This window comes from Anomaloglossus baeobatrachus, chromosome 2, assembly GCF_048569485.1.
Source record: "Anomaloglossus baeobatrachus isolate aAnoBae1 chromosome 2, aAnoBae1.hap1, whole genome shotgun sequence".
Taxonomy (NCBI): domain Eukaryota; kingdom Metazoa; phylum Chordata; class Amphibia; order Anura; family Aromobatidae; genus Anomaloglossus; species Anomaloglossus baeobatrachus.
In genome coordinates, this window is record NC_134354.1 from 752998758 (window position 1) to 753014185 (window position 15428).

The 15428-nt window shown below is 45.1% G+C and overlaps 1 protein-coding gene across 2 annotated transcripts in view; it reads right to left on the reverse strand.

The window, feature by feature from the left end:
* CNTN5 (contactin 5) overlaps positions 1-15428 on the reverse strand; it is a 2293676-nt gene that overhangs the window by 720113 nt on the left and 1558135 nt on the right. For both annotated transcript variants that reach the window (XM_075337481.1, XM_075337482.1), the window contains one exon: positions 391-486. In XM_075337481.1, the coding sequence (XP_075193596.1) occupies positions 391-486 (96 nt within the window). The remainder of the gene's footprint in view (positions 1-390; positions 487-15428) is intronic.

Here is a 15428-nt window from a genome sequence, read left to right on the forward strand (position 1 = left end):
AGTATATTAATATTCCCGATGATCAAAGAATGGGATCTTCCAAACTATTGTATGCAACCTGTATGATCACCTCCGCATTATACATTATTTGGCCACATTTCGCCATAAAAAAAGATATAGTTTCCAAATAAAAAATTTCATTTTAGAACCTTCTAGAAGGCGTACAATTACTGTAGCACAGAACTATACTTAAAGTATCCATTTTCTTCCAACCAAGTTATTTCTAACACAATCTATTGGAGCAATACAGGTTTATTTCAGGACTTAAACATATGAAAAGCAACTAAAAGCTTTGAAAATATAGGAATGTTATGTCCTGTGGCCTTCTGGGCCTGAAGAAATTACAACAATTATATAGCGAATAGGAAAGAACCATGACATGCATATTACCTGGTGAGTGATGCGGGGGAGAACACATAAGAACCACTCCTTGTCCTTCCCTTACAGAGACGGCACTTCTCACACGGCCACTGAAGTTCCCAAGATCTGTAAAAGAAGTCAGTATGAATATATACTGTATATAAAGGCAAAATCTGCAAGAAAAAAGTACAATCCTTAAAGGGGGTTGACTAGGCCTTTGATCTAAATGAGCTATCTTTGGAATAGGTCGTCAATATCGGATATACCCAAAAATAAGACCTACCCCGAAAATAAGCCCTGGTATGATTTTTTAGGCTTTTTGAAGTATGGTTTAAATATAAATCCTACTCCAAAAATAAGCCCTAGTTCTGGTTCCACAAGAAAGTGTCCAAGCAGCTAAAAAAGGTAAAGAATACAGCAGGACTCTTCATCAAAGAAAGCAGACACCCACAGAAGAAAGCAGACACCCACAAAAGAAAGCAGACACCCACAGAAGAAAGCAGACACCCACAGAAGAAAGCAGACACCCACAAAAGAAAGCAGACACCCACAGAAGAAAGCAGACACCCACAGAAGAAAGCAGACACCCACAAAAGAAAGCAGACACCCACAGAAGAAAGCAGACACCCACAGAAGAAAGCAGACACCCACAGAAGAAAGCAGACACCCACAGAAGAAAGCAGACACCCACAGAAGAAAGCAGACACCCACAAAAGAAAGCAGATACCCACAGAAGAAAGCAGACACCCACAGAAGAAAGCAGACACCCACAGAAGAAAGCAGACACCCACAGAAGAAAGCAGACACCCACAGAAGAAAGCAGACACCCACAGAAGAAAGCAGACACCCACAAAAGAAAGCAGACACGCACAGAAGAAAGCAGACACCCACAGAAGAAAGCAGACACCCACAGAAGAAAGCAGACACCCACAAAAGAAAGCAGACACCCACAGAAGAAAGCAGACACCCACAGAAGAAAGCAGACACCCAACAGAAGAAAGCAGACACCCAAAGAAGAAAGCAGACACCCACAGAAGAAAGCAGACACCCACAGAAGAAAGCAGACACCCACAGAAGAAAGCAGACACCCACAAAAGAAAGCAGACACCCACAGAAGAAAGCAGACACCCACAGAAGAAAGCAGACACCCACAGAAGAAAGCAGACACCCACAGAAGAAAGCAGACACCCACAGAAGAAAGCAGACACCCACAGAAGAAAGCAGACACCCACAAAAGAAAGCAGACACCCACAGAAGAAAGCAGACACCCACAGAAGAAAGCAGACACCCACAGAAGAAAGCAGACACCCACAAAAGAAAGCAGACACCCACAGAAGAAAGCAGACACCCACAAAAGAAAGCAGACACCCACAGAAGAAAGCAGACACCCACAGAAGAAAGCAGACACCCACAGAAGAAAGCAGACACCCACAAAAGAAAGCAGACACCCACAGAAGAAAGCAGACACCCACCCTCCCCAGTAAGACAAAAATAATTACACTCACCAGACCCAAAACCATTAAAGTTGGCAAGTGCCGATGGTGGATGGGCTCTTACACAGAGATCTGCATCGCTGTCGGGTTCCTCACTGTTCCAGCCTCACAAACAGATCGGGTTCCAGTATCTCTCCGTGTGAGTGATACTGCTACCAATCACCAGGGGGAGCCAATGTAGAACGCAGGGGGACCTGACAGCGACTCAGATTTGTACATGAGAGCCCATTCACTTCCCAACTCTAATTGTTTGGGGTCTGGTAAGTGTGATTCTTTTAGGGGGTGTCTGATTTCTTTTGGGGATAAACTTAGCATTACATAGAAGATAAATATAAACAGGTAATTTAACCCTTTGTAAATGTGGTATGTAGCCACCACTATAGGGCTGGTTCTGTGCCAGGAAAACAGCAGATCAGATAAGAAAATGTGCATCTGATCCAGTAATAGGAGGAACACAAAATGTTGATGTTCCAGAATGTGATGACAGGATTATATTTGAATAAATGTTGATTTATTTGTTAAAGAATACATGTGGATTGTTGTTCATGGGAAAATATAAGATGTCCCCTGAATATAAGCACTAAAGGATGTTGTGGAGCACAAAATAGTATAACACCCTGACTTATTATCAGGGAAACACAGTATCTGACACCCGGCACCTCCAATGATCAGCTGCGCCAAGTCCCAAAGTAAAACCATAGCTCATAACATCGTGTAGTGGCCATTCTTGGGTACTGCAGCTTAGCTCTCTCTTTTTTTTTTATTATATCCTTTTACTTCATTTATTTATTTATTTATATTATTTATACTATAAAGTGGAAAAACAGATTTCAATTCTTGATTTCAAGATGGCTAACAGTCATTCCTTCAATTTACCATACACATACACACTGGGGTCATGGGTGGACTTTACCAGAATTGACAATGAGCTCATGACCTGTATTACTTGGCTTATGTTTCTTGTATGGCTCAACCGTCCAAGTAAGGAATCAGAAGCAAATCCTAGACCAAGATAATATTCTTCTCTTTTTAGTATTGTACCACTAAAAACACACTATCCGAGTGTCACACTAGGTACGGGAAAGTGCCAACCAAATGGCGAAAGGTAAGGGAAGGGGACCCCTGCGTCTAGAGAAGGGGAAGATGGTGACCCCTGACCAAAACTACTGCTAGTCCTTGGGGTCCCTCACCACCCTAGATAGGGTCCGCACCTATGCGCCAAGCCGGATACCTGACCCTAGATATCCCTAGTGCTGGACCCTAAATAGGGAACGGGTGGGATGAGCTCTTTGTCAACCAAACTAAACGCTAAAGAAAGACATAAGGGGGACACACAGGGGAAAGTGCATGAACCACTTATCCACAGATGACTCAGGCAGGAGTTCAGCAAATCTTCAGCAATGATACTACAGATGAGAGCAAGCCATCTGCTTGCAACCAGAGCTAGAATGAATTGAATAATATCACCAGCACCAGTCTAGGGAAGAAGGGAGTATTTAAGCATCAATAGAATACTGATATTAGCAGCTGGGTGGAAGTCGAGCTCCTGCTGGGTCCAAAAGGGGAGAAATGAGTCCAGCAGGAAAGCTACCTATTACAATGATTACTAACAGAAGGAACTATGGACAGTCAGGGAGCATTTTGCGCAGCCAAACGCTGTGACTTTCTATTGCCAGAAACCACATGACTGTCATCTGTGACACACCCGTGACATCAAGGTAGTTTGATTCATAGAACTTTAGTCAAAAACAATATTATGACTGCTCATCTCCCTCAGTATGAACTACAATAAATCTGTTATTCAATAAATAAGATTAATTTTCCTTTATCCTTTTATGAATTTCTGAGGGTCACTCATTCATGAAGCTCCTTCATTATCTATAGTGGAGAGCGGTTATCGAGAGCATCTATCTCTCTGGAGAGCTCAGAAAATCTATGTATTCTGACATTTATTTTAATGTTCACTGTGTAATACTTCATTTCCCCTGTTGTGGCGCTACAGGGACATTGAACACTTGCTTCCCCATAGATTACAGATGGTTGCTCAGGAAACCAGCAGCAGGAAACCTCGCAACCTTCTCATCAGTGACCTCTCTAACAACTAGGGATTGTTCAATGCAGATAACCTGTTAACTTATTAAATTAATTCACTTTCCCTGTTAAGTTTAACTCATGGATATTTTTCTCTAATAAATATCTTTCTTAAAGAACTTAGAGTTCAAATGGGGCACTGTAAACCAAGACTTAACAACCATTATAACTTCTTTTTTATGGGGCTTTATTTTTATTGTGTTTTAAAAAAAAGAACCCTGAACTTACTGTATCTGTCATGCCTCAGATTTGATCCAGCAGCCTCTTTGTCCTGTGGTCTATTTTCTCTCCACTGAGTCACAGTCAGGTTCAGTTACTGTCCTAGTTCTGAACACTTTGTTTGTGTTTATTGCCTTTCTGCCAAAAAGTGTTTCCAATGCTGTAATTTAATCTGTCCTATCACTCGGCAGGTGTAACTATTTAAAGGGAACCTGTCAGGTGCAATATGGACCCACAGCCACGAGCAGTTCTGGGTGCATATTACTAATCCCTGCCTAACCATCCCTGTATACACTAGCATAGTAAAGGAAATTTAGAAAAAGTATTTCTAAATATCTTTTATCATATGCTAATGAGCGAGGGGACTAGTCCCAAAGGTGTTACTTCCCCAGGCTATTCGGCTCCATTAGCATGTTAGTGTGCCCCTGTGGATGTGCTATCATGCTAATGAATACGCAGCATCACAGGATGATCTCGCTCGCCTCTCCGCTGCCCGACGCTGAATTTCGGTGCGCATGATTCCGGAGTTCCGGTTATGCGCACTATGAAACCGGGTGTATATGTCCCGACTTCAAACTGAAGTAGTGTGCGTGACCAAAACTCCGGGGTCAAGTGTAATGACTGAGCCGAAATCCAGCGTTGGGTGGCGATGACAGCGGAGAGGTGAGTGAGATTATCATCTGACACTGTGCATACAGGGGCGTACTAACATGCTAATGGGGCCGACTGGCCAAAGGAACTAACGCTCAGGGGACTAGTCCCTGAGCTCATTAGCATACGATAAACGATTTTTAGAAATACTTTTTCTAAAGATCTCTTTATCTATGCTAGTGTATACAGGGACAGAGCTAGGCAGTTTATCTATGCTGTGTATCTTTAGCTATGTACTTTATCTATGCTGGTGTATACAGGGACGGTTAGGCAGGGATTAGCAATATGCACCCAGAACTGCTCGTAGTTGTGGGTGCATATTGGACCTGACAGGTTCCCTTTAAAGCTTCCTCGAGCTTGCATTTCCCACTGGTGATATTTCTGAAGTGGACCCTGCTTGAAACTACAGCCTGTCTGAGTCTCTTGTGTCTCCTGGCAGATTATTTTCTTTAGTTTACCTTATTTTCACTCTGCACCTTACCTCGGATTGTTAAGGGGGCACATGAAATACTCAATGGCCGCTTAGGAAGTAATTGTCCAAGTGGTCATCTGAGTTCTCCACTTGTTTATGTCTATCCAGTTACCTTTAGGGACTGCACAGCTGGGACCTCTAGGCTGCACAAGAACCGGACGGGTCCGGTGTAGTAGTTTTAAGTTAGACCTTATGTTACATTACTTTATAGATGATCGATTACCTCAAATATTCGGCTTTGCGAATATTTCCCGATTAGGTCACCAATATGTGAATATTCGATGCGCAATGTAAGTCTATGAGAAGCCCGAATAGTTCTGAATAGTTGTTATTCGGGTTTCTCATAGAATTACATTGCACATCGAATATTCGCGAATAGTCAAATAGCGGCGACCTATTCGGAAAATATTCGCGAAGCCAAATATTTGAGGTATTCGATCATCCCTAGTTATTTTCCATGTGCGCACATCAGTGAGCATAACAATATCAAGCACAAGGGATTATTAACCCCTTAAGGACGAAGCCAGTTTTGTACTTAATGACCAGGCCATTTTTTGCAATTCTGACCAGTGTCACTTTATGAGGTCATAACTCTGGAACGCTTCAACGGATCCCGGTGATTCTGACATTGTTTTTTCGTGACATATTGTACTTCATGATAGTTATAAATTTAGAACGATATTTTTTGCTTTTATTTGTGAAAAAATCGGAAATTTGATGAAAATTTTGAAAATTTTGCAATTTTCAAACTTTTAATTTTTATGCCCTTAACCCAGAGAGTTATGTCACACAAAACAGTTAATAAATAACATTTCCCACATGTCTACTTTACATTAGCGCAATTTCTGAAACAAAATGTTTTGCGGTTAGGAAGTTAGAAGGGGTCAAAGTTCATCAGCAATTTCCCATTTTTTCAACAAAATTCACAAAACCATTTTTTTAGGGACCACATCACATTTGAAGTGACTTTGAGAGGCCTAAGTGACAGAAAATACCTAAAAGTGACACCATTCTCAAAACAGCACGCCTCAAAGTACTCAAAACCACATCCAAGAAGTTTATTAACCCTTCAGGTGCTTCACAGGAACTAAAGCAAAGTGGAATGAAAAAAAGCAAAAAATAAAATTTTACCTAAAATGTTGCTCTACCCCAAATTTATTCACTTTTAGAAGAAATAACACAACAAAATGAACCCCAAAACTTGTTACCCACTTTCTTATGAACGCGCCAATACCCCACATGTGGTCAGAAACCTTTGTTTGGACAAATGGGAGGGCTCGGAACAGAAGGAGCAATATTTGAATTTTGGAAAGCAAATTTGGCTGAAATAGATTGCGGGCACCATGTTGCATTTACATGTCCGCCAAGGTAACTAAACAGCACAAACCCCTTACAAGTGACACCATTTTGGAAACTAGACCCCTTAAGGCTTCTATCTAGGGGTATAGTGAGCATTTTGGATCCACAGGTACTTCACAGATTTTGATAACGTTACGTTGTCACATTGAAAATTTTCATTTTTTTCTCAAAAATGTTGCTTTAGCATCAATTTTTTCACTTTTTCAAGAGGTAATTCCAAAAATTTGACCCCAATGTTTGTTACCCACTTTTTTATGAGCGCGGTGATACCTCACTTGTGGTCTGAAACCTTTGTTTGGAGAAATGGGAGGGCTTGGAACGGAAGGAGCAATATTTGAATTTTGGAAAGGAAATTTGGCTGAAAAAGATTGCGGGCACCATGTCGCATTTGGAGGACCCCTAAGGTACCTAAACAGCAGAAACCCCGCAAAAGTGACCCCATTTTGGAAACTAGGCCCCTCAAGGAATTTATCTTGATGTTTGGTGAGTACCCTGAACCCCCAGGTGCTTTACAGAAGTTTATAACGTTGAGCCATGAAAATAAAAAAATAAAATTTTACCACAAAATTGTTACTTCAACCAGGTAGCTTTTTTTTTCACAAGGGTAACAGGAAAAAAATCACCATGAAATTTACTGCGCAATTTCTCCTGAGTTTGTTGATATCTTGTATGTGGTGGAAATCAACTGTTTGGGCACACTACAGGGCTCAGAAGAGAAGGAGTGCAATTTGACTGCAAAATTGGCTGGAATCAATAGCGGACGCCATGTTGCATTAGGAGAACCCCTGAGGTGCCTAAGCAGTGGAGGTCCCCCACAAGTGACCCCATTCTGGAAATAAGACCCCTCAAGGCTTTAATCTAGGTGTATATTGAGCATTTTGAATCCACGAATACTTCACAGAATTTGATAAGCTTAGGTTGCCATATTGAAATTTTCATTTTTTTCACAAAAATGTTGATTTAGCGACACATTTTTCACTTTTTCAAGAGGCAACAACAAAACGTGTACCCCACAGGTTGTTATCTAATTTCTTGTGAGCGCAGGGATACCACACATGTGGCCAAAAACCTTTGTTTGGATAAATGGGAGGGCTTGGAATGGAAGGAGCACCATTTGAATTTTGGAAAAGTTGAAGTAAATTGCGCGCACCATGTCACATTAGCAGGGCCCCTTGGGCACCTATACATCAGAAACCCCCCACAAGTGACCTCATTTTGGAAACTGGACCCCTCAAGGATTTTATCCAGGAGTATAGTAAACATTTTGAATCCACAGGTACTTCACAAAACTGTTGCTGTAGCAAAAAATTTCTCACTGTTAAGGGGGCTTTACACGCTGCGACATCGCTAATGCGGAGTCGTTAGGGTCACGGAATTGGTGACGCACATCCGGCCGCATTAGCGATGTTGCTGCGTGTGACACCGATGAGCGATTTTGCATCGTTGCAAAAATGTGCAAAATCGCTCATCGGTGACATGGGGGTCCATTCTCGATTATCGTTACTGCAGCAGTAACGATGTAGTTCGTCGCTCCTGCGGCAGCACACATCGCTATGTGTGACGCCGCAGGAACGAGGAACCTCTCCTTACCTGCCTCCCGGCCGCTATGAGGAAGGAAGGAGGTGGGCGGGATGTTCCGGCCACTTATCTCCGCCCCTCTGCTTCTATTGGGCGGCCGCTCAGTGACGTCACTGTGACGCCACACGGACCGCCCCCTTAGAAAGGAGGCGGTTTGCCGGTCACAGCGACGTCGCCGGGCAGGTAAGTATGTGTGACGCATCTGCGCGATGTTGTGTGGCACGGGCAGCGATTGCCCGTGTCGCACAACAGATGGGGGCGGGTACCCACGCTAGCGATATCGGGACCGATATCGCAGCGTGTAAAGTAGCCTTTAGGCTATGTGGCCATGATCCAGCGACACGGCGTCTAGTACCCAGTGTCAGCCTCCTGCAGAAATGTGAGTGTTGTCCACGGGAGAACGCAGCTGCCCATGCCCACGATTTGGGTTCAGGCTGCTGTGGACTTTAGTTCTATTCTACCTGCAAAGAACACTCATCTCCGCAGCATAAATTGACATCCTGAGGCTCGGGAAGCTGCGCCACAGGTCGATTTATGCTGCGGAGAAAAGAAACACAGTGGGCACGGGATTTCTAAAAATCCTGCCACTGTGCTTCTACTGCACAACGCAGCGTTATGGACGCAGGGAAAACACTCTGCGCCCAAAACGTTGCAAACCCTGATTGTGGGCACACAGCGTAAAATGCTACAATGGATGAATGGATAGATGTCAAACATATATAACGTCCCACCCCCCTGCATATTCTAAGCTGGCGCCCTTTAGTGCCTTTCATGTGACACTAAAGGATGCCTAGCCTTGTATTTAGCCCAAAAAAAAAAAAAAGAATTAAAATAAATGACGTGGGGTCCCCCCTATTTTTGATAGCCAGCTAGGGTAAAGCAGACAGCTGTAGCCTGCAAACCACAGCTGACAGCTTCATCTTGTCTGGTGATCAATTTGGAGGGCTCCCCAAGCTGTTTTTTTTTTTTAATTATTTATAAATAAATAATTAAAAAAAAAAAACAAACGTGGGGTCCCCCCAAATTAGATCACCAGCCAAGGTGAAGCCGACAGCTGGGGTCTGGTATTCTCAGGATGGGAAGAGCCACGGTTATTGGACTCTTCCCAGCCTAAAAATAGCAGGCCGCAGCCGCCCCAGAAGTGGCGCATCCATTAGATGCGCCAATTCTGGCGCTTCGCCCCAGCTCATCCCGCGCCCTGGTGCGTTGGCTAACGGGGTAATGAATGGGGTTGATACCAGGTGTGTAATGTCACCTGGCATCAAGCCCAGCAATTAGTTATGTCACGGCGTCTATCAGATACCCGACATAACTAATTGACAGTAATAAAAAAAAAATTGACAACAAAAAAAAATTTATTTGAAAAAACACTCCCCAAAACATTCCCTGATTGACCAATTTATTGAAAAGAAAAAAAAAAAATCCACAATAATCCATTTGGACGTCCACGTCGCCTCTGGACCTTCTAGAATATGGGGGACACGTTCAGGGAACGTATCCCCCATTTTCTAGGAGGGCAGACCCTCCATTTGAGGAGAGTGGGTGCAAAGAATCTGCACCCACCCTCCCTGGGTCACAGCTGCAGACTCTGTGCAGCAGCCAGCGTCCTGAACACAGGAAGCTGACAGCTGCGCTCTGCTCATGTGACCGGAGTCTGCTGAGAAGGAGCCGGAGGAGGGGGCCGCGGGGGATCAGAGCTGCGACAGGTATGTATGACACCGGGGGACACCGGGGAACACCAGGGGGGGGGTAGGGGGGGACCCGGCAGGGCCTAGGGAGCAGGTTTCTGTCGTATGTGTTATGGCACATACGACAGAAACCATAGGAACAGTGGAAATGCGGCCGGCGCGCTGCTGTGATCGCCGGTGCGCGCGGCCATCTTGGATTTTCGGGAGGGGGTTGGGGGTCGGGGGGCGCACTTTGGGGACACCGGGGGACCGGAGGGAACCGGGAAAAAGATTTATCTCCCATCTGGCATGTTTGATCATGCCAGATGGGAGATAAATCATTTTTTACCGGCGCGGTCATTTACTATAACTTGATGATCGGTATACGGTGTATACCGGTCATCAGGTGAGTGGGGACCGGAAAAACCGGCCCGAATCATGATCTCCAGGGTCTCAGCTACCCCCGGCAGCTGAGACCCCGGAAATTTTCTGACTCTGGGGGGCGCTAGACCCTTTTTTCCGACCGCCGTTAAAAAGCGGCGGATCGGAAAAAGTACCCTTATTTACCGCCGTTAAAAGGCGTATCGGCGGTCGTAAAGGGGTTAAACTGCTCTTTGAGAGGTTGCAATCGGAGAAGTCTCTGATCCTGTCCATTTAACAAAGTAACTCCATACTATTTATAATCATGCCCTTTCCAAATCCAAAATTCTATGTTGATCACATTCTTAATATATTTTTATATCTAGCGACTATACAGATCTTTAAACTTCTGCCTTCAACAATAAATTAAAGGGTAAACATTCAAAAAATGTTTCAGTATAATACCGGTCCCTGAGAGCGACACTGAGCACTCAAACCAGTGGAAGAACTGTTCAGTGTATGCTTAAGAGCACGAAAAACAGAGAACAGCTCAAATACAATTCTATGGGTTCATTACCACTTTGGCATGCATGGCCATACGTCGAGCACTTTTCCCTTAACCTTTTAGTCACTGTGATCAATAGTAATAAACAATAGTTAAAATATATTTTACAAAATGTTAAACGTTTAGTTACCCTTGTGTCATGATTGTGACAGGGAAATATGGTGCACAACGCGACACAACACAACACAAAAGATACACAGGGAACACTTTAACAATGGTGGCCTAGCGCTAATGAGAGCGAAGGTGGACATCTCCTCCACTTATGTGCAACTGTACCCTGCATTCCTAGCCAGTCCCTATACAGGTTCCTCACCTCTAGCCGAGCAGGAACTTGAAGCCCTGAATGATCTTACAATAGCCCTGGCTCGTGAGGGGACAGGTAAGGGATGCTATCCACACCACTGCACTAAAGCAATACACAAAGGAAAGAAAGACAGACAGACAGGAGGATAACCCACCAACAGACTGCTGCAGTCAATACCAAGATGTCAGCCTACAGAGCAACTTCCAGAGAGGATTCCACCAGCTCCTTCCAACTCCAGGCCAAGTATCCAAATGAGAGTGAATAACCGGCACCCTCTACTGGGAGCAGAAGGTATATATAGTGAATGGGAGTGTTCCCAACTGGAAACACCTGGGAAGGTAATAAGAATGCTTGCTGGCAATGAATATTGATATTAACCCTCTCATCCCCAAAGGAAAGGAAACTACAAGTACAGGGGTGAGCATAGCAATGGCTTTCTAGCCCTGAATCTGTTGCAAGTCTCAAATGCAAAGAGATAGTCATGACACCTTGAAAGGATAACATGCTTTGATGCCTGCAGCCACAACTCAAGGAAGCTTACAGCAAAACTATCACTATGTCAAAAGTGGGAACAGTTTGCTTTAATTGTAATCCTGCTGTTTGCCTGCATATTCCACTTTTTTATATAAATCCGCCATATGGTTCCAGAGATATTTACCTGTTTTGTGTGCACAATATGCAAATTTTTATGGTCTTTATTGAGGAAGCGGTGTTCACCGGATCCTCGGGGGCGTGTCTCGGTTCCAGAGATATTTACTTGTTTTGTGCACACAATATGCAAAATTTATGGCCTTTATTGAGGAAGTGGTGCTCACAGGATCCTCGGGGGCGTGTCTCTAGGCTGACCTCCATAATTACACCCTTTGGAAAGACTATAAAAGTTAACATATTGGATGTACTTATAAGGCCGATATCTCTGGAACCGGATGCCAGATTTACAGAAAGAAAACTGCTGGTTATTCAGGGGAGCAACAGAAATTGTCGGGATGACAGGTCCTCTTTCATACATACAACACAGTAATATTATTAATTTCTATGTGTAGCTGGTATGTAGCAAACTCCATCTAGAGGCAGGAAAAATATTGCACTGATGTCTATGCAGAACACTTGACGCTTTGTATCCACACAACAATCAACATGCCGTAAATATATAAAGAAAACATCAGCATCTGAAAATCTCAAACCTTTTAGATATAACAATACAATGAAATCAAAGAGAGAAAAATGACTTTAAAAAAAAACCCACAAAAGTTTTATTAGAAAAGTTTTCTTTTTGTAGCTGAAATCAATAGATTTTTTTTTTTATTTGAAAAGAAACACATTGTAAAATTTGACAAGGCGTTACGGAGTGTTTCTGCAGTTTCTAAGAGAAAAAAAAAGAAAAAAAAAAGAAAAAAGAAAAACAAAACTCTATTTATTTGGTAAGGTTGTTCTCAGCCCCAGATTCATTATCAGTTATCTGTGTCATTTGAAGTTATCGTTTTTGTAAAAAGATAACGCTCGTGTAATGAGATTAAGCTGCATAATCTGCGGAGCGCGGTTTAGGAGCCTTATCGATAATATGGAGCTCCGAGGCTATTATATGTTGATAAGAAAATGAATTAAGATACTTCTTAGATGTGGAGGAAAACAGGACAGTCAATATGTGAGGGGTATGAACCTATAGAAAAAAAAACTTGGCTTCTAGTTGCGTTTTTTCTTTTTTTTCCTATTGTTCACAGACGTGTGATAGATGAAATGTCCTTACTGAAGTCTAACAAGATCTGATTAATCAAATGACTGCGTCTGAAGATTGGAAAACTTCTCCGAGTAGTCACTTTTTCAAAGCAAAATGGCATTCCGAAGGAGAGAAATAAATCTTTGCATTATCCCTAGTGTAATCTGGATAGAAATTCTGACAATGGGGGGGCGTGTCCTGACATGGAAGCGTGAGGACGCTGGATCCCAGAGCTCCTGCGCCCACAGCCTAAATATACTAAATCCTGCAGCCCCCACTTACCCAGGATGGCCCCCAAGAAGAGACCGGGGGTAGCGCCCGCTTCTGCCTCCCCGGGGACGAGTCAGAGACCCCAGGGGAGCCTCACAAAGTTTCTGACGGCGCCGGGCTCTGAACCTCCGCAGGCGGCCCGAAGCAAGATGGCGCCGGCTGGCGCGCGGCGTCCTCCAGCGGGGGATTCCCCAGGTGCCGCTCGGCATTCTCCCACAGCCTGTGCAGCGGAGCAGGGGACCAGCAGTGCAGAGAAACGGAGGTCGGAGGCGGCGGTGGCATTGGACGGAGCGGGCCCAGGTACAGAGGACTGGAGGAGGGGGGAGGCAGCTCAGCCTGCCTTGCAGCACGCTGCTGTGGATAGGGGGGGGGCCCTGAGGGGATCATCAGACCCGGGGATACCGGCCATGCTCTGCACACAGGAGCCCCCCCCGCCCACGGGGCACACAGAACCTCAGGTGTTACTAAGCAATATGCATGCTGGCCCCCCACTGGGGGACATACAAGCCCTGAGAGAGCTCATTTTGGCCCTCCCCAGCAAGAAAGATCTGGAGGATGTTGTGGCTAGAATTGAATCCTCCCAGCAGATGGCGCTGTCTGCCCTGAGGGAGGAAATGGTGGTACTGGAGGACAGAATTGAAGCCACAGAGCAGGCTCAGGAGTCCCTGGAGAGTAGAATGGAGAGGATTGAGAGAGACTGTGAGTCATCCAATGCCCGCATCAGAGATCTTGCCCTGCTCTTGGATGATCAAGAGAACAGGGGCAGAAGAAATAACATCAGACTCAAGGGTATACCGGAGGACTGGCCCCAGGAACTTCTGCGTACTAAGGTCTTAAACATCTTTAACCGGGTCACTGATCGCCCCTTGGAGGCTACCTACCTCTTCGACAGAATTCACAGAGTCGCAAGGTCGGGCCCTAGATCTGCCCCCTCCTCTAGAGATGTACTATGTCGTTTGCACTATTATGGAGACAGAGAAAGGATCCTACAGGGAGCTTGGTCATACGGTCCGGTGGAGATGGATGGGGCCATGGTGAAGCTATTCCCTGATGTCTCCGGCCGCACACTATATATGAGACGCCTGCTTCATCCTCTCCTGCTCGGCATCAAAGAAGTAAACGCCTCATATAGATGGGGCCATCCCTTCCATTTGATAGTACGCAAGGGGGACTCCGTGTTTTTGCTGAAGAGGCACTCAGAGCTTCCTGATCTTTTTGCATTCCTGGGAATACCAGACTGCTCAATTCCGGACTGGTTGGAGTGGGAACCCCAGGCACCCCCGAGGTCGCGGAGGAGGAAGGGAGGCACCCGTCCTGCTCAAAGCGGCGATCCTTGAGGGATTTGGCATGTATTGGATGCTGCTGGGAGGAGGGAGTGGTCCAAGTTGTGAGACGACGGTGATTTCGATGAGAGACGGAGTCAAAGTACGGGGAGCTGGGAGGCTCTCTCTTGTCTCTACGACTCCTGAGCAGGAGTCCTGGCCTTGGGCTAGTTTTTTCTGGACATAGTTTACTGCCTAAAGTTTTTGAAAATTCTATTTCTTTGGCAATGTCTAGTTTAAGATTGGGGGTGGGGGTGGGGGGGGATGTTTTTCTTTACCGCGTTCATCCTGGGTGGTGGGGTGTGTGGGTGGTTAATCGGCTGACCCTTCTTCTCCGTCAGGGAGAGGGGTCATTTAGTGCTAATAAGAGGGGCGCGGGTCTGCGCTCTGGCCGCATGTCAGTTCTTGTCCCTATCCTTTTCTTAGTAGTCCCTGGGCTGGTCCCTGGTGCTGCGAGCGGCAGTCTCGCTGCTTTTCCTCTCTCTTGTTCTCTTCTCTGATCTTCTTGCCTCTCTCTTTTCCCCCTGCTAAAGGGTCTCAGCTACTTCCCTCTTTGTCAATACTTTTTCTACCCCTCCTCTCTTTTCACCAGCTTTCCCTCTCTTTTTTTTTTTTTTTTTTCTCTCCCCTTCCCCTCCTTTCTTTTGATTTGCTCCTCTAGGACCTCGCGACAGAAAATGGTGAAACAGAGGCAGGCCAATCTGCGGGTGGGCTCACTGAATGTCAAGGGCCTTCATAGCCCGGAGAAAAGATCTATCCTGCTGAACCTTCTTTGGAGAAATCGAATTCAGGTAGCCTTCCTCCAGGAGACACACTACTGTGAAGCTAAGCCTTACAGACTCTCGGACAGAAGGTACCCCACTGTGCACCACTCACCCTCCCCTGATCCTAGATCTAGGGGAACGAGCATCCTCATGTCCAGCACGCTCCCGTGGGAATTGTTAGACTCTCAGACAGACGATCTGGGTAGGCTTATGATGCTCAAGGGACGCATAGCTAC